This window comes from Heloderma suspectum, chromosome 2, assembly GCF_057233095.1.
Source record: "Heloderma suspectum isolate Gila_16-S chromosome 2, 16-S_ref, whole genome shotgun sequence".
NCBI lineage: Eukaryota > Metazoa > Chordata > Lepidosauria > Squamata > Helodermatidae > Heloderma > Heloderma suspectum.
The window spans coordinates 307252314-307272818 of NC_139459.1; the positions used below are offsets into that span (position 1 = coordinate 307252314).

Below are 20505 nucleotides of genomic sequence, written 5' to 3' on the forward strand. Positions count from 1 at the left end.
TGCTCAAGTTCATATTCATTGCATCCGTGATGCTATCTAGCCATCTCATCCTCTGCCGTCCCCTTCTCCTTTTGCCTTCAGTCTTTCCCAGCATCAGGGTCTTTTCCAGGGAGTTTTCTCTTCGCATTAGGTGGCCAAAATATTGTACTTTAAATCTCTGCTTTGCTGCTAGGTTTTATGCTGGTTGTACTTTTATACTGTAGTTTTAATGCTTTTATATTTCATATTGTTTTTATGCTGTACTTGTGGTTTTAATTTTTGTGAACCGCCCAGAGAGCTTCGGCTACTGGGCAGTATAGAAATATAATACATAAAATAAATAAATTTACTGCTAGTAGTGGTGGAGAAACAGCAGTCTTGGTGGAGATGGCTGGGGGATGGGAGAGGCTTTCACCTCCCTGCTTCTCAGTGCTACCTAGATCTCAGCATGCAAGGAGAGGAGATATATGTGTGTGGGGGGGGGGATGTGTGTCCCTCAGCTGACCCCAGATTTCTATACCATGGGGGCTGAAAAGATAGTTCACATCTTATTTTCCGTGGTCTAGATTTCTACATCCGTGGGGGCTGAAAAGATCGTGCACATCAAGATACATGAAACCTAGCTTGGAAATGAATTTATCCAGGGTAGTGGTTTGCAACCTTGAAGGACCCCTTGTCTCATTGACCTGTGTGCTGCTGTCATGAAATGCTTGCACATTCTCAGCATCCTTCTCAAACTACAGTTCCCATGATTCTTGGGAGGAAGCTTTGTCCAGTTAAGCTGCAATAAAAACAGAGTATGTGTTTGGCATAGATACACCCTCTCTTGACTACGTGCGGACGATGGCAGTGCAGACGATGGCAGTTCATCGTAGATCTCTCTCTCTCTCTCCCTCTTTTCAGGTGATCTTCCGTGCCTTAACTCCTGCAAACAAGATTGAAGACCCATACAGTCCTGAAGCCCAAGACCTCCTGAAACTCACCAATTTGCGGCTCTTATTATTGAAGAGGCAAGAGTGTCCTTGCCAAGGCTCAGGGCTGCTGGAGAAACCACACAGATTTGCCCATTATGCCATCTATGACCTAATTGTCCGCGGCAGCTGCTTTTGTAATGGCCATGCAGAAGAATGCCAGCTTGCCAATGGGACAGATGTCCTCGACAACGTGGTGAGTGTGCATGTTATGCCTTCCTGTAGTATGTTAAGAAGAAGAAAAAACTGCCCCTGAATATCTAATGCTTTCTCTAATAGCCAAACAGCATTACTTTTATCAATGAGGATAAACTTATCTAGAACACAGGGTCTTTAGTCTGGTCATAGTGAGTATTTCTAAGCAATAAAAAATACCACTTCGAGCCTTTTGTAAATATAACTGGCTCATAGGTCACCATAATCACAGGGCTGCTGCAGAAACACTGCTTCTGCCTGTTGAGGCTCTGTGTGTCGGTGACAACATTTTATTTCTTTTATTATAATTATTTCTATCCCACTTTTAAGAGTATAAAATCTTTCCAATGGGTGGGGTGGGGGGAGAACAAGGAATTAATAAAATCACAGTAAGACAACATCAGAACATAACATCTCGTCAGGATCTTTCCCACAGGGCAGCTGGCATCACCTGTAGTTAAGTTCCATTGCATTTATCACCCACCTTTCCTTCAAGGAGGTCCAAAGCTAATACTTTGGAAGACAGAAACAAAATTCAAAGTGATCTTGATAGGCTGGATCGCTGGGCAGAAAACAACAGAATGACATTTAATAGGGATGAATGCCAAGTTCTGCACCTAGGAAAAAGAAACCAAATGTACAGTTACAAGATGGGGGATACGTGGCTCAACAACACTACAAGCGAGAAGGATCTTGGAATTATTGTCCATCACAAGCTGAATATGAGCCAACAATGTGATGTGGCTGCAAAAATGGCAAATGCTATTTTGGGCTGCATTAATAGAAGTATAGCTTCCAAATCCCGGGAAGTACTAGCTCCCCTCTAGTCAGCACTGGTTAGGCCTCATCTGGAGTACTGTGTCCAGTTCTGGGCACCACACTTTAAGAAGGATGCAGACAAGCTGGAGAGGGTTCAGAGGAGGGCAACAAAGATGATCAGGGGACTGGAAACAAAACCCTATGAGGAGAGACTGAAAGAACTGGGCATGTTTAGCCTTGAGAAGAGAAGACTGAGGGGAGAAATGATTGCGCTCTTCAAGTACTTAAAAGGTTGTCACAGAGAGGAAGGCCAGCATCTCTCCTCGATCATCCCAGAGTGCAGTACATGGAATAATGGGCTCAAGTTACAGGAAGCCAGATTCTGGCTGAACATCAGGAAAAACTTCCTGACTGTTAGAGCAATACGACAACAGAACCAATGACCTAGGGTGGTAGTGGGCTCTCCCACAGTGGAGGCGTTCACGACGAGGCTGGACAGCCATCTGTCAGGGATGCTCTGACTTGGATTCCTGCACTGAGCAGCGGGTTGGGCTCGATGGCCTTGTAGGCCCCTTCCAACCCTACTATTCTATGGTTCTGTGATTCTAGGTCAAGGTAGTATGCATGGTTCTCCCCCTCCCATTCTCTCCTCACAATAATCCTGTTGGGTAGGTTGTGCTGACTGGCCCAGCTTTACCCAGTGAGGTTCTTGGCTGGATGGGGATGGGAACCTGGGTCTCCCCATTCCTAGCCTTGACAGTCTATCCGCTATGCTGCACTGGCTGTCAGGGTGGCTGGGTGGGGACGGAGGGAGAGTATAGTCTAGCTGGAACAGCCTCAGAGGTCTTCCTTGGCTGCCTGCATCCCTTGCTGTCCTGTTCCTCCCCACATATGCAAACAGTTAAATTCCACGGTAAGTGATTTTCCCCCTTCACTACTGCACCTCCCTTAAAGCAATTGGCACTGGTACAGGGAGGTAACCAGAAATGGATGGGGTAACCTTGTATCAAATCCTTCCATTGCTGGGGAGAGTCAGGGAACGCACAGCTGTTTTCCACAAAGGGCTTGAGTACCTTCCTGCAGAATTTAGAATTGTCTTCCTAGGATCCCTTAACCTTGTTTATCTTAAACATCTGGCTTGATTTGCATATTGAAAGGGTAAATTAGAGGTGAAAGAGAATCAAGGGGTGTTTCTACATTAAGCAACCCCCCCCCCCGCAAAAAAAAAACCCCACATCCTTTCTGGAGCTTCCTGCTTTCGGTTTCTTTGCGGGATTAGGAAGGGCTTCTTTACACAGCAGCCACATGGTTTGAACTGAGGGAGTGCCTCCCTCCCTGGCATGTGTGCAAAGGGGGGGGGGGAGTCTTGTTTTCATAGCTCAACTTCTGTACTGTTTTCTCGCAGCCCCCAGGGAACCTCTGACTTACTTTTGAGTAGAGTATAAGTGGTATAAATCTGCAATCCTGGGCACACTTACTTGGGAGTAAGCTGCATTGAACTCAGTGGGACTTACTTCTGAGTAGACATAAGATCACCCTGTAAGTCTGCAACCCTCGGTGCACTTACTTGGGATTCAGCCCCATTGAACTTAATAGTGTGCTCTGAAACAACAGAGGGTGTTGCTTCTGAGCTTGGTGGGGTCAGGGATCATATGTGTCTCCCTTCGTTGCAGGGAGGCATTTTACCCTCTTCTCCCCCGATTGAGAAATGCAGAGGCAGGAGACACAATCGGCAGGTGATTCTTGCCCTCACGCCTGTCAAATCTGCTCAGGTCTCCTTCCCTGCAACCCCGCTCCCATCCTCAATGCCTTCATCATCCTGACCACGCCCCCAGGAACCGAAAACAAATGCCCACAGCAGGCAGACAGAGCGGTTTCTTCTGCTATGGGAGAATTTCACATGGAGGTCATGGAACTCCTGTTCCATGGGCTGGGAAAAATTCTACTTTTTTTGTGTTTGGGGAAAACCCGGGATAGGCTGGGGAAAATGGTGGGAGACACCCTCAGGGTAACGGCATCATCTCAAGAGCCTGAAAACTTCCGTGACAGAGCCATCTCAATAGCAGGATAAAAGCTCCTTCTGATGAACCCCATGAAGCCCTGGGACTTGACTGACTGGGATAAGCCAGACTATAAACAAAAATAGGGTTTTTAATCTTTGGTGGCTATGGGCAGAGTTCACCATGCAGCAGAGAAATACAGTGATTTATGCAACTTCCATGAGTCAGCAGGGTGGTATTGTTTGACATACCCTGGCACTTGTTGCTTGTGCCAAGAAAGGTTCTTATCACAGGATGCTTGAAGTTACCTCCAAGATAATTTCTAAAACTCAGTTATGTTGACAAGCTCATGGAATATCTGGTGAAATTAGGTTGGAGAGGTGTTTTCTTGTGATCCAATACATCAACATTATTATGAACTGCCCAGAGAGCTTCAGCTATTGGGAAGTATAAAAATGTAATAAAATAAAATAAAATAAAATAAACGTAGCCTATTTATCGTAATTCTGAATAAAGAGTTAAGAATCTAAAGCACTCGCTTTCACATACCTGGCCAAACTCAATGCATGTGAAAAGTTTGTTTGTAATTATGAATATTTTTAATATGGCTCAGAGTGGTAGGCGGCAGTATGGCAACCGAAACTCTCCCCACAACCTGAGTTCGATCCCAGCGGAAGCCGGGTCTCAAGTAGCCGGCTCAGGTCGACTTAGCCTTCCATCCTTCCGAGGTCGGTAAAATGAGTACCTAGCTTGCTGGGGGAAAGGTAGTCACGACTGGGGAAGGCAATGGCAAACCACCCCGCTATAGTCTGCCATTAAAACGCCAGCGTAAGCGGCATCCCTCTAGGAGTCAGCAGTGGCTCGGTGCTTGCACAGGAGGAACCTTTCCTTTCCAGGACTAACAATGCAGTGGGTGCTGTATAACTTAATTTGTATTTTTAAAAAGAAATACCTGTTAAAAGAAATACCTGGAATATTAAACCCTCTTCTGATTAACAGTCACTCTCAATCCCAACCTTATTTTGGCCTCTAGAAAAATGCCAGATTTGCAAGGAGTCTGGGAATTAGTTGTTTATTTTATTTTTATTTTATTTATTTCATTTCTATAACTCCCAATAGCCGAAGCTCTCTGGGTGGTTCACAAAAATTAAAACCAAACAACACACAATAAAACAATTTAAAATATATAGAACATTAAAACCACAATATAACAATACAACCACAATAAAACCTAGCAGCAGTGCAGGAGTTTAAAATACAGATTTAAAACAGCAAAGATAAAAATTTAGAAAGCTAAAATGCTAAAATGCCTGGGAAAATAAAAAGGTCTTCACCTGACGCCGAAAGGAATACAATGTAGGCGCCAGGCGAACCTCACTAGGGAGCTCATTCCAGAGCCGGGGTGCCACAGCAGAAAAAGCCCTCCTCCTAGTAGCCACCCGCCTCACTTCCTTTGGCAGGGGCTCACGGAGAAGGGCCGCTGAGGATGACCTTAAGGTCCGGGCAGGCACATATGGGAGGAGGCGATCCTTCAGGTAACCTGGCCCCAAGCCGTTAAGGGCTTTGAATGTTAACACCAGCACTTTGAATCGGGCCCGGAAATGGACTGGCAGCCAGTGCAGCTGGAAAAGTACTGGCGTAATATGAGCTCGCAGGCCAGTCCCTGTTAACAATCTTGCTGCCCTATTTTGGACCAGCTGAAGTTTCCGGACCGTTTTCAAAGGCAGCCCCACGTATAACGCATTGCAGTAATCCAGATGAGAAGTTATCAGAGCATGGATAACTGTAGCTAGGCTATCTCTGTCCAGATAAGGGCATAGTTGGGATACCAGCCTAAGCTGATAAAAAGTGCTCCATGCCACTGAGTTCACCTGTGCCTCAAGTGACAGTTCTGGATCCAAGAGCACCCCCAAACTACAAACCTGATCCTTTAGAAGGAGTGCAACCCCCTTCAGAACAGGTTGAATATCACCTAGCCGGGCAGACGAACCACCCACTAACAGTACCTCCGTCTTGTCTGGATTGAGTTTCAGTTTATTGGCCCTCATCCAGTCCATTACCGTGCCCAGGCACTGATTCAAAACTGCCACTGCCTCACCTTGTTTTGATGAGAAAGAGAGGTAGAGCTGAGTGTCATCTGCATATTGATGGCACCTCAGCCCACACCTCCGGATAACCTCCCCCAGCGGTTTCATGTAGATGTTAAACAGCATGGGGGATAAAATAGAGCCCTGTGGAACCCCATGGCACAATTGCCATGGCACAGAGCAATAATCCCCCAGCACCACCTTCTGGAATCGGCCATCCAGGTAGGAGCGGAACCACTGTAGTGCAGTGCCTCCAACTCCTAACCCAGACAACATATCCAGAAGGATACCATGGTCGATGGTGTCGAAAGCCGCTGAGAGGTCCAGGAGAATCAACAGGGTCGCACTCCCCCTGTCCCTCTCCCGGCAGAGGTCATCCCACAGGGCGACCAAGGCAGTTTCCATTCCAAAACCAGGCCTGAAGCCCGATTGAAATGGATCTAGATAATCCGTTTCATTCAAGAGTGCCTGGAGCTGTCCTACAACCACCCGCTCAAGCACCTTGCCCAGGAAGGGGATGTTGGCCACTGGCCTATAATTGTTAACATCCTCTGGGTCCAGGTTAGGCTTTTTCAGGAGTGGTCTAATTACTGCCTCTTTTAAAGCGGCAGGCACCACTCCCTCTCTCAAGGAGGAATTTACAACCTCCTGGACCCAGCCGGACAACCCCTCCTTGTTTGATTTAATAAGCCATGAAGGGAAAGGGTCAAGCACACAAGTGGTCGATCGGACTTGGCCAAGCACCTTGTCCGCATCCTCAGGCCTCAGTAACTGAAACTCATCCAATAAAACTGGACCAGACGGTGCTCTGAATGCCTCTACCAATGGAACTGCATTAATGGTGGTGTCCAATTCATGACGATTCTGAGCGACTTTATCCTCAAAGTGCTGTACAAACTTGTCACAGCGTGCTACTGAGGGTTCCACCGTCTCTTTCCCTGGCCCAGAATGTAACAGGCCGTGAACCACTCGGAAAAGCTCCGTTGGACGACAGTGAGAAGATGCAATGCTGGTGGAAAAGAACTGTCTCTTTGCCACCCTCACCGCGACAGAGTAGGCTCGATAGTGGGCTCTTACCTGTGTTCGGTCAGACTCAGCACAAGTTTTCCTCCACCTGCGTTCTAGCCGTCTCCCCTCTTGCTTCATTGCCCTCAGCTCAGGTGTATACCAAGGAGCTGGCCGGGTTCTTCTCAGAGGGAGAGGGCGCTTGGGCGCGATTGTGTCAACTGCCCAAGTCATCTCTGCATTCCACAGAGCGACCTGGACTTCGACAGGAGCACCAGCCATACCAGCAGGAAAATCCCCCAGAGCCCTCTGGAATCCATCAGAATCCATTAATCTCTGGGGGCGGAGCATTTTAATAGGTCCCCCACCCTTGCAGAGGGGGAAGGTCGCCAGGAGTCTAAACCTCAGCAGGAAGTGATCTGACCATGACAAAGGGACAGATGTTAATTCCTCCACTTTCAGATCACCATCCTCCTGCCCAGTCGAGAAAACCAGATCAAGCGTGTGTCCTTTTATATTGTTTTTTTGGATAAGCTGGGAACAAGCTTATAATTACATCTAAAGCAAAATGACAGAATGAGGGCAAATTTGCAAAGCTCATTTGGGAGAATTGCTTTTACCTACATGTACCATATATATTGGAGAAGGAAATGGCAACCCACTCCAGTATTCTTGCCAAGAAAACCCCATGGAATGTATCACAAGGCTAAAAGATATGACGCCGGAAGATGAGCCCCTCAGGTCAGAACATGTCCAATATGCTACTGGGGAAGAGCAGAGGGTATTTCCAAGTAGCGCCAGAAAGAGTGAAGCGGCTGGGCCAAACCCGAAAGGACACTCAGCTGTGGATGTGTCTGGTGGTGAAAAGAAAGTCCGATGCTGTAAAGAACAATATTGTTTAGGAACCTGGAATGTCAGATCAATGAATCAAGGTAAGCTGGAGGTGGTCAAACATGAGATGGCAAGATTGAACATCGACATCTTGGGAATCAGCGAACTAAAATGGACAGGCATGGGCGAATTTAATTCAGGTGACCATCATATCTAGTATTGTGGGCAAGAATCCCTTAGAAGAAATGGAGTAGCACTCATAGTCAACAAAAGGGTGGGAAAAGCAGTACTGGGGTACAATCTTAAAAATGATAGAATGATCTCAGTATGAATCCAAGGCAAACCATTCAACATCACAGTAATTCAAGTCTATGCCCCAACCACTGATGCCGAAGAAGCTGAGGTTGATCAGTTCTATGAAGACCTCCAACACCTTCTAGAACTAACACCAAAAAAAGATGTCCTCTTCATCATAGGGGATTGGAATGCTAAAGTAGGAAGTCAAGAAATCACCGGGATAACAGGCAGGCATGGCCTTGGTGTACAAAACGAAGCAGGACAAAAGCTAATAGAGTTTTGCCAAGAGAACATGCTGATCATAGCAAACACTCTTTTCCAACAGCACAAGAGGCGACTCTACACATGGACATCACCAGATGGTCAATATCGAAATCAGATTGTTTATGTCCTTTGCAGCCAAAGATGGAGAAGCTCCATACAGTCAGTAAAAACAAGACCTGGAGCTGACTGTGGCTCAGATCACGAGCTGCTTCTTGCAAAATTTCGGCTTAAATTGAAGAACGTAGGGAAAACCACTAAACCATTCAGGTATGACCTAAATCATATCCGTTATGAATATACAGTGGAGGTGAGGAATAGATTTCAGGGATTAGACCTGATAGACAGAGTGCCTGAGGAACTATGGACGGAGGTCCGTAACATTGTTCAGGAGGCAGCAACGAAATCCATCCCAAAGAAAAAGAAATGCAAGAAAGCAAAGTGGCTGTCTGATGAGGCTTTACAAGTAGCTCACGAAAGAAGGGCAGCAAAAAGCAAGGGAGAAAGGGGAAGATATACCCAAGTGAATGCAGAGTTCCAGAGAATAGCAAGGAGAGACAAGAAGGCCTTCTTAAATGAACAATGCAAAGAAATCGAGGAAAACAACAGAATGGGAAAGACTAGAGATCTCTTCAAGAAAATTGGAGATCTCAAGGGAACGTTTTGTGCAAAGATGGGCATGATAAAGGACAAAGAAGGCAGGGACCGAACAGAAGCAGATGAGATTAAGAAGAGGTGGAAAGAATACACAGAAGAACTATACAGGAAAGATCTGAATGTCCCTGATAGCCATGATAGTGCGGTCACTGAACTTGAGCCGGGCATCCTAGAGAGTGAAGTCAAATGGGCCTTAGGAAGCATTAGTAACAACAAAGCTAGCGGAGATGACAGTATTCCAGCTGAGCTATTTAAAATCCTAAAAGATGATGCTGTTAAAGTGCTGCATTCAATATGCCAACAAATCTGGAACACTCAACAGTGGCCGCAAGACTGGAAAAGGTCAGTTTATATTCCAATTCCAAAGAAGGGCAACGCCAAAGAGTGTTCAAACTACCGCACAATTGCGCTCATTTCACATGCCAGCAAGGTGATGCTCAAAATCCTACAAGCTAGGCTTCAGCAGTATGCGAACCGAGAACTACCGGAAGTACAAGCTGGGTTTAGAAGAGGCAGAGGAACTAGAGATCAAATCGCCAACATTCGCTGCATCATGGAGAAAGCAAGAGAATTCCAGAAAAACGTCTATTTCTGCTTCATTGACTACGCTAAAGCCTTTGATTGTGTGGATCACAACAAACTGTGGCAAATTCTGAAAGTGATGGGAGTACCAGACCACCTTACCTGTCTCCTGAGAAACCTGTACAAGGGTCAAGAAGCAACAGTAAGAACCAGACATGGAACAACCGATTGGTTCAAAATTGGGAAAGGAGTACGACAAGGCTGCATATTGTCACCCTGCTTATTTAACTTATATGCAGAGTACATCATGAGAAATGCCGGGTTGGATGAATCAGAGGTCGGAATTAAGATTGCTGGGAGAATTATCAACAACCTCCGATATGCAGACGATACCACCCTAATGGCAGAAAGCGAAGAGGATCTAAAGAGTCTCTTGTTGAGGGTGAAAGAGGAGAGTGCAAAAGCTGGTTTGAAACTCAACATTAAAAAAACGAAGATCATGGCATCTGGCCCCATCACTTCCTGGCATATAGAAGGGGAAGAAATGGAAGCAGTGACAGATTTTACTTTCTTGGGCTCCAAGATCACTGCGGACGGTGACTGTAGCCATGAAATTAAAAGACGCTTTCTCCTTGGGAGGAAAGCTATGGCAAACCTAGACAGCATAGTAAGAAGATGAGACATCACCTTGCCGACAAAGGTCCGTCTAATCAAAGCTATGGTTTTCCCAGTAGTAATGTATGGCTGTGAGAGCTGGACTATAAGGAAGGCTGAGCGCCGAAGAATTGATGCTTTCGAACTGTGGTGCTGGAGAAGACTCTTACGAGTGCCCTGGACTGCAAGGAGGTCAAATCAGTCCATCCTAAAGGAAATCAACCCTGAGTGCTCATTGGAAGGACAGATACTGAAGCTGAAGCTCCAATATTTTGGCCACCTAATGCGAAGAGACAACTCCCTGGAAAAGACCTTGATGCTGGGAAAGACTGAAGGCAAAAGGAGAAGGGGACGGCAGAGGATGAGATGGCTAGATAGCATCACGGATGCAATGAATATGAACTTGAGCACGCTCCGGGAGAGAGCGCAGGACAGGAAGGCCTGGCGTGCTATGGTCCATGGGGTCACGAAGAGTCGGACACGACTGAACGACTGAACAACAACAACCATATATATCCTTTTTCAGTTTTATCTTTCCCAGCAGTTTAAACTAAAGTTGGAATAATATGGATCTGGCTCATGATGACATAGCTAGCAAAATGCCTATCACTGTGACAGGTAGGAAGCATATAGAAAGAAGCAGCACTACTGATGGGTTGCTCTGGGTCTAGCACACTGTTTGTATTCAGCTCCCCCACCCTGGGGGGTGGGTAGGATTCCTTGGCCATGTTTATCCCCCCTGGGATAAACCTGTACCCACATCTGTGGCCTTGAAAAGAGGGTGCGTACAGTTGGATCCGTGAGAGTTCAGAAGCACCACTCATGAGATCCCCTTGGAGTAGGTCGAGCCACCCAGTGTGTGTGTGTGTATGGGGGGGGTACTGTGAAGGTTTTGCTTCCACAGTAACTCCCCCAAATGTAACACTCTACTTTGCTTTATAGGACTGTGTGCTAGCCATTTATATATATGAGAGAAAGTGAAGGGGAAACCATTGTGGTGGGAGCTAAATCTACCCCTGGTGGCTCAGCACAAGAACAGGTTTTCTTCCCCACCCTCACGCTGCCAACTCATTTGCAAATTACAGCCCTTTTTTGCCATCAGCGAGATCTTTGATAAGAAATGATACTCAGGGCATCCTTCCCAACCAATGAGAAGCTCAACAGTCATCTTTCTCAAGTGGGATGATATCATTCTAAGTGTCATGTCCCACCAGGGATTGTTTATTTATTTAGGTTTTCTTTGGTTTTGTTTGGTGTTCTCTTTAAAAAGTGCCCAACGTGGCTAACAGCTATCCATATTATTTATTTATTTATTTATTACAAAAAATCATCACTACTTTAAAAAGATTTTAAAAACCAGTTACTAAAATAATTAAACAAAGAGGGGGGAGTGTAGAACAGAAAAAACAAACAAAATACATAAATTCACCAGGCAAATTAAATGCCTGACAGAATAAAAAAATCATCTTAAGGAGGCGACTTTTGTCCAGCTAGACCTCCTGGAACAGGCAGTTTTACAGCGTGGACACAGTCTCAGGTCCTGGAACAACCAAAGTCAAGTCTTCGAATAGCTTTCCATGTTAGCAGGACTTCTCTGGGAGCTTTCGGTATGTCTGCCAAGATTACCCAAATGAGCTTCTCTGTTGACTGGAGGAGACTCTATGTGTAGTCTAGAGCATGAGTGAGTTTTGATTTGTCATATGTAAATATGTGTCCATCTAGAATGAAGAGGGATCTTGGGAAAGCTGAGAATCCATGCTTCTCAAGGGCCTTTTTGAGGTTAATATGTGGTTGACTTCTTATTACAATGATAAATCTACAAAGACATTTTCTCTCTTCTCAGAGTCTCAGTAATTCCCCCCCCCGCCCCCCAGCATTCGTTGTCTTGTTGTATTTGGCAGAATCTTTAAAAAGCTTAAGGGAGGCTTTTATTTTTCATTGAGGACCAGACTGGCTGCTGTGCTCTGATGATACTTTCAGACACAACAGTATCACGTAACTATGCTCTAATAAGGACCCTGTTAAGAATGTCATATTGGATATAATATTTTGGCATTGAACTATAACATTATCATAACATTCACAACTTCACATGACTTGTGAGAAAAGGGATTGCCATGTTCTAGAATTATTTTCTTCATCTTTGAAACATTTGTGAACACCCTGGAGGGTAGCAGTCTGGTCTGCTGGGAGTGTCTTTGGCAGGGGGAGGAGAAATGGGTATGCTTGATAAGGGTCTGGGATTCTAGAGGAGCCTAGATTATTCACTTTACTTTTGCTATTATTATTGATCACATTTGACAGTAGCTAACATAACACAATTTTTGCATGACTTGAAGTTTTGAACTGTATAAATGTTCTTTTAGAACTGCAGTTAAAAAAATAGAACTGTGCTCTTTGTTTCTGGTTGCATATTTTTAAAAGCTCTGGCATGGGTCACGGGTAACAGCTGTGTTTGTGGGCCAGAAAGTCCAAAATGCAGAAAATTGCTGCATTGTTTGAACTGGAGCTTTTGGAGGAAAAATGGAAAGAAAACTGCATGTTGTAATGAAGGGAGCGATGTAGAAAAATTGTCTTTCAGGGATATTTAGAAAGTTCTCCAGATAAATGTTCCAAAGCAGCATTCAACCCATTAAGCCAAAAGCTAGCAACACTAGTTTACAAGTGAACTCATCCTATTTCCTTGTTTGGCTGTTTGGCTCTCTAAAGCATTCTAAAACCCAAAGTAGTTTGAAATGCTTTAATCCTGGCATAGCCTGACATTATGCAGTCAAGGACTCCTTGCACAACTAATTTCATGTCCCTCTAGATTTTTGTAATTTGGACTTGATTTCTTCTGAGGTGGAAATGCCTGACTTCCATTTCATTGTTTTAGCCTTAGAGGTCAGCATGACAGAATTAACAACTGTATAAATTTCTGTATAAATTAACAACTGTATAAAGAGGAAACATATCACCACCCACGCTACTGGCATAGAGGTTGTAAACTGTTGCTGGATTTTTTTTTTTTTTGTTTTCATTTTTATTTGTTTTCCACTACTTGATGTGCCACTAAGTGACTTCATCCAGCAAAGAATTAAATTGTTTTGTTTAACTAAAATTCATAAATTACTCATTTCTCAGAATTCAACAGGAAGAATGCATCGTGGAATGCACACTGATACATTAACACATTGTTTTTGAGAATCAACTTTATGAGTTGTCCCTACACATTTCATTTCATGTTTGCTTCCACGCGTGCGGGAAAGTAGATGTAAGATTGTCCTGTAAGTCCGCAACCCTTAGCACACTTACTTGGGAGTAAGCCCGATTGAAGTCAATGCAGTGTTCTGATTCAACAGAGGATATTGATTCTGAGCTTGGTGGAGTGGAGGATCAGATCCGATTCCCTTTGTTGCAATTTTACTTTATTCCCCATCCAATTGGCCTACGATCAAAAAATGTGCTCAAGTGTTTACATGGCAGGCATGTGGTTTGAATCAAGGAAAGTCCTTCCTCAGCAAGTTCATAGCACTGCACTGGCATTACACACTGCCGATCTGGCACCATTAACTTTTATTACTAGCTTATCTCCAATTTTGTTGAAAGTGGGATAAAGGGGAAAATGTGTGGGAGATGTCCTGGAGGTTGACGACGTCATGTAAAGGACCCTTAAGCTTCCATGAGTGACTAAAGGGCTGGATGTGCTTGATCTTGTCTGATCTCAGAACCTAAGCAGGGCCAGCCCTGGGTAGTACTTGGATGGGAGACCGCCTGGGAATCAGGCTTCCTGCATGGAGCAGGGGGTTGGACTCGATGGTCTTGGAGGTAGGGATGGTGGAGAATTCCACCACGGACTCCAATGAGGCCGGATTCTAAAGAATCCGCTACACCATTTGCATCCCTGCTCTTTGCCATGATAGGCTACATAAATATTTCAAAGCGCAGGGACATAAATGGCGTCCCCTACGCCGTATGCCATTTGTGTCCGCAGACTGGCAGCAGACGGAAGTCCGGCTGTGGACAGACCCAGCTGGTGGCTCTGCGGACTTGCCACAGAGCAGAGCTGGCCAGGGAGGATTCCGGGGGGAGGAACGGATTGCCTCCCCCCCGCAGACCCCCCAGCGGACTGGTGAGTGGGGTTCGTACTCCCCTACTTGGAGGCCCCTTCCAACTCTATGATTCTATGATAAAGATGCCCTTAATCTCTTATCCTGCTTTGCTTAGTCCTGCTGTGAATGTCCCTTTCCTCCACCTCCTCTGAAGCTGAAGTCACACCACCAACTCCTTCTCAACTCCTCCTTCTCTCTCTCTCTTTCCCTTCCTGGGAAACCTAGAGTTAGCCATTTAATTGCTATTTTGTTATACTTTCACAGTAACACTTCATGTTCTAGGTTGGACACCGAGTATTCCGATTTTGTCACCAATGCTCCCTTAAATACCTTACATGGGCACTCATTACTCATGCCTGGCTCCTTTGGTATGTTGGTTAGAGTTCTAGTTCTGGGCCAGCTCTGCCAGACCAAGAATAGCCCGTCTTCCAGAACAGAGCCAGTGTCACAGTGGGAAACAGTTCTCCTAGCACAACATTTGAGCTAATTTCCCCTCAGGCTTTTGTGATTTGGAAGGGCTTATTCTCTGAACATGGAGAAGTGGTCTGCAGACTTGCTTAGAGACAGTTGTCCTAAGTGTGGTAATAAAATTGACGCAGAACAACATAAAAAGCGAAAACTTGGCCATTTTGTTGTTTTTAACATGTAGAACAGCGTCCCACAACCTGGAGCCATCCAGACTAGCATCCCTGACCATTGCCCTTGCTGGCTGGAGCTGCTGATGGGAGCTAAAGTCAAAAACATCTGAAGGGCACCAGGAAGGCTGGTGTAGAATATCTGCTTCTGAAGCAGATATAAAAATTAAGGAACATTTGACACAGTAACCCTAGATAAAACGTTACTTTGCAGGCATCAGTTCCATAGAGAAATTAATCTCAGTCCTTACTCAGATTAATGTCCCTATTGGCATAAGATGAAATTCACATAAGCAAGGTTCTCAGGATTTGGTTGCACATTTTTGATAGTGGGGATGACAAGTTTGGGCTTATTTCTTCATGCCCAAGCTGCATTTTATTAAGAGTGAAGTATTCGTGCGCATCCTCCATTGGTCCCGTGTTATAAAGTAGACACAGGGCAGTAACCTTGGTGCAGAGAGATCACCTTGCTGTGATGTAACAGCCTTGTTACTGTCAGGTTTCCTCTTCCTCCTCCTCCTCCTCCTCCTCCTCCTCCTCTTGTACGGTTGTGTACTCCAGCACTAGAGGAATGTGGAGGAAACACAGGCATGGGTGAACTCTCCTGCTTGAGCTGTGTGCATTGTTTACTCATCCAGTAATGTATTTATTTTTAAAAGGAGTTCACAGAATGGTGCAAGTCAGGGAACAGAGTTGCATTGCTAAGTATTATTCATATATGCTGCACAAGTGTCACAGGCTATTAATGGTAGCACAAACAGAGGACTGGGCGGGGATATATTTTCCCCAGCAACAATATATGGCAGTTTTGAGGGCTGGGGAAAATGCGATATTCCCACCACAGAAGCACTCAACAGGAAGGAAGATACCTGGGTCCCCAACAAAAAATACGTAACAATGTTGTGTTTATTGTGCAAGGAGCCTGGAGAGAACTTTAGCACAGAGTATCCTCATGGAGCAGGGCAGCCAGTGACAGCATAAGAGGAAAGGCTTTCATACGCAAGGGGTAAACAACATCATGGAATTTCATATAATCAGTCCTCAATGCAAACCCTAGACCATAATCTCACAAATCTCTTTTCTTGGCACAAGCAAGTTAGTCACTCAGTTTTGTTTTACATCAAAGAAAGAGAAGAAAGTAGAATAATTAAATATAGGAAATAGCCTTGAAATTAATGTGTATCATACCATAGAGCAGCTTATATTAAGCAACTGAGAATATGTTTTAAAGATATTTAATCCATCTGAGGTAATGCTGGTTGGTAATCCTGATGTGCTGGAGGAAGTGGTGCTTCTTGTGAATGGTGGGGTTGGAGTTTCCTGCCTGATCAGGTTATTCTTGGACCTCACTTTACTCCTAGATCAGCATTCCCCAGCCTGGTGCCCTCCAGATGTTTTGGACAACAACTCCCATCATCCCTGACCACTGGCTATGCTGACTTGAGCAAATGGGAGTTGTAGTTCAAAATATCTGGCCCCACTCAGTCTTCTTCAGTCCACACAGACCTTTCCACTTTGCGCTCTCTCTCTCTCTCTCTCTCCCTCTCTCTCCCCCTCTCCCTCTCTACTCCCAGCCTCTAGGCTTGCTATTTCTCTCTACTCAACCCCTTTCCTTGCTATTTCTCTCCCTTCCCCTTTCCTAGCCTTATTCTTTCTCTCCCACTTGCCTCTTTATCTTGCTGTTTCTCTCCATTCCCAGCTTCTAGCCTCGCTATTTCCCCCATAAACCCCTCTTTATCTTGCTGTTTCTCCTATTCCTAACCTCTTTCCTTACTCTTTCTCTCCCTCTATCCCCTTGCCTTGCTATTTCCTTCTCCCTCCCAACCTCTAGTGCTGCTATTTCTCCCACATGCATATCTCTTTTGACTAGTCAGGCCCCCATAGCAGCTATTATGTGACTAGCCACATCCTCCATGGGAGCCATTTTGTAGTAGTGCCCACAGCAGTTTCTTGAATTCCCAAATGTGCCCACAGGTCCAAAAAGCCTGGGGACCCCAATATAAAACTTACCACTTTAGGAAGGCCCATGACTGTTAAGTGGGCACTGTGGTCCCATGTTGCTGGGTATTTATTGATAATGCTTTTTTTCTTCTTCTTTTTAATCATTAGTTGTTGGAAGCCACCTCTAGCTATGGAAAGATGGTGTATTAATGTTCTAAACAAATAATAAATCTAGGTATCATTATCATCTATATACCACCTTTTCTGCTTAAAAGACATCAAGGCAGTGTTCAACAATGTATTTAAAACAATAAAACTTTAAAACAATAGAAATAAGAACATTAAAAACATTAAAACTATATATTTTTAAAGGCTAAATTGAAAAGATGTGTCTACAGACCCTTTCTAGAGGCCAAGAGCATGGGGACCAATCATAGAATCATAGGGTTGGAAGGGGCGTATAAGACTATTGAGTCCAACCCCCTGCTCAGTGCAGGAATCCATGTCAGAGCATCCTTGGCAGATGGCTGTCCAGCCTCGTCTTGAATGCCTGTGGGAGAGCCCACCACCTCCCTAGGTCATTGGTTCCATTGTCGTATTGCTCTAACAGTCAGGAAATTTTTCCTGATGTTCAGCCGGAATCTGGCTTCCTGTAACTTGAGCCCATTATTCCATGTCCTTCATTCTGGGATGATCGAGAAGAGATCCTGGCCTTCCTCTCTGTGACAACTTTTCAAGTACTTGAAGAGCGCTGTCATATCTCCCCTCAGTCTTCTCTTCTCAAGGCTAAACATGACCAGTTCGTTTAGTCTCTCTTCATAGGATTTTGTTTCCAGTCCCCTGCCCTCCTCTGAACCCTCTCCAATTTGTCTGCATCCTTCTTAAAATGCGGTGCCCAGAACTGGACACAGTACTCCAGATGAGGCCTAACCAGTGCTGAGTAGAGGGGAACTAGTATTTCCTGGGATTTGGAAGCTATACTTCTATTAATGCAGCCCAAAATAGCATTGGCCTTTTTTGCAGCCACATCACATTGTTGGCTCATGTTCAGCTTGTGATCTACAACAATTCCAAGATCCTTCTCGCTTGTAGTGTTGTTGAGCCAAGTATCCCCCATCTTGTAACTGTGCATTTGGTTTCTTTTCCCTAGGTACAGAACTTGGCATCTATCCCTATTAAATGTCATTCTGTTGTTTTCAGCCCAGTGCTCCAGTCTATCAAGATCACTTTGAATTTTGTTTCTGCCTTCTAAGGTATTAGCTATCCCACCCAATTTTGGGTCATCTGCAAATGTGATCAGCATTCCCTGCACCTCCTTCTCCAAGTAATTAATTAAAATGTTGAAGAGCATGGGGCCCAGGACTGAGCCCCACGGTACCCCGCTCGTTACCTCTCCCCAGTTTGAGAAGATCCCATTGATAAGCACTCTTTGAGTCTGATTCTGTAGCCAGCTGTGGATCCACCGGATCGTTGTTTCATCTAGCCCTCTTTGAGCTAGTTTGCTAATCAGGATGTCATGGGGCACTTTGCTGAAAGCTTTGCTGAAGTCAAGGGTATATTATGTCCACAGCATTCCCACAGTCCACAAGGGAGGTTACCTGATCAAAAAATGAGAGCAGATTCATCTGGCAGGATTTGTTTTTGACAAATCCATGTTGGCTTCAAGTAATCACTGCATTGTTTTCAAGGTGCTTGCAAACTGATTGCTTTATAATCTGCTCCAGAATTTTCCAAGGGATTGATGTCAGACTGACTGTTCTGTAGTTCCAAGTTCCTCTTTTTTGCCCTTTTTGAAGATAGGGACAACATTAGCCCTCCTCCAGTCATCTGGCAATTTATCGTCCTCCATGATTTCTCAAAGATAATAGACAGTGGTTCTGAGAGCTCTTCTGCCAGTTCCTTTATTACTCTAGGATGCAGTTCATCTGGCCCTGGAGATTTGAACTCATTCAAAGTAATTAGGTGTTTCTTGACCATATGCCTATCGATCTCAAACTGCAATCCTGCCCCTTCAGCCTGTACTTCGCCTTTGCCAGTGGGCTCATAGACCCTCTTTTGGGAGAAGACTGAGCCAAAGTAGGAATTGAGCCCTTCTGCCTTTTCTTTGTATCATTTTGCCATCCTTATTTAATAGTTGAACCATCATTTCTTTCCTCTGTCTTTTACTATGCACTTTACTATGCACTTACTATCATAAGTTTTTGAGGGAGTGCATTTCAAAGTTTGGGCCCCAAACTTTGGGGGCAACACAGGAGAATAATGATCTCAAATACATTAGTAATGTCAGTGTTATCATTAGGAGGATGCCCAACAAATGGTGGGAATGTACACGCAAATGTGAGCTCCCCTTCCTTTTCACATCTGCTTTCCACACATTTCCATCCTTTCCTAGGGCTGCTTGCTTATTGTCTCCCTCAGCCCTCTTGCATTTCTCTACTGCATTTCTCTACTTCAGGCCATTGTCTCCTTCACCCACTGCCTCCATTTTAAAAAAGATGCCTTGCCAAATCTCTCCAAAGAGCCAAATAATTTACCAGAGAGCAGGGATCAGAAAATGGGGATTGTCCCTGATAAATGGGAACATATGGAGCCTCTGTCATCTATCACATCTACAATTTCTGGTTTGGGGTAGCAGAAGTCTGTGTTAAGCAAGGTAAAACTTGCTTTCCTCTACCTATCTTTCTCTTGGTGACTTGGTTGTTGTTTTCTCTTGCAAACATTATATTCTTCTCTAGATACTTCTGTACAGTTCCCTCTGATATTCCCCCAATCAACTAAGTTTCCATACTATCTGATCCAAGCTATGCCAATCTTTGTGACCTCCAAATACCACCAGGGCTACTGCGTGTTGCAGCTAGCAATTCACAGAACTTTAGGGAAGCCATCTTATTAAAATAATGGCTTAAAAAGAAGGCTATGGACATTTAAAAGGAGACCGATTTGATGGCATAAGTGCTTGACTACTGTTGAGGTTGGATTATTTTAATCACTTAATTGTGGCCTTCTGCTACTTTCATCTCCTGGGAAAAATCAACACTAACCCTGCCAGCAGAGGCCTTTGATTGGAAACACTTGTAAGGGTACTTAAGGCTAGTAAACTGCTTTAATTGGCTTCGTGTTTTCCTCAAAGCAACATTTTGCCATTAAGTACATGTTTTGTTTTGTTTTAAAATAACCGAGTTTGGAACAAATAAAGCCCTTGGAAAGAAGAGTTGTTCTGGAGTCCTCTGAAATGCCTTCAGGTTTTCCTTCAACAGTAAAACATCAACAAGTTGTGTCTACCGTTTTTCACATTAGACTCAATCAATATGTTCCACCAAAGTTCTCTGCTAACGGCTGCCTTTCTCTGCAAGGGAATATAAACAGTAAGGATATAAATACTGTGACTGTTCAATAATACATTCTCTAGAAATAATACCTGTGCTAACGTAGCTGAAGGGAGGGAGCTGTGGGCTTAACTTACATCCTGCTTTAACCCAAGCAAGATGAGGACTAACCACCCTGTTCCCCTCTCCGAAGAGGACGTGAGTAGGGGTGCATGAAAGCCACTTACCTGTTCTCGCAGCTTTTTGTGGTGGGGGGGAGGCGCTTCGCTGCTCTCCCCCCGAAGTTCAGGCCGG

At 44.7% G+C, this 20505-nt stretch overlaps 1 protein-coding gene across 1 annotated transcript in view; it reads left to right on the top strand.

Annotated features, from left to right (window-relative positions):
• LOC146354936 (netrin-4-like) overlaps positions 1-20505 on the top strand; it is a 106836-nt gene that overhangs the window by 46371 nt on the left and 39960 nt on the right. The window contains exon 5 of the mRNA XM_084840207.1: positions 883-1146. Within this exon, the coding sequence (XP_084696333.1) occupies positions 883-1146 (264 nt within the window). The remainder of the gene's footprint in view (positions 1-882; positions 1147-20505) is intronic.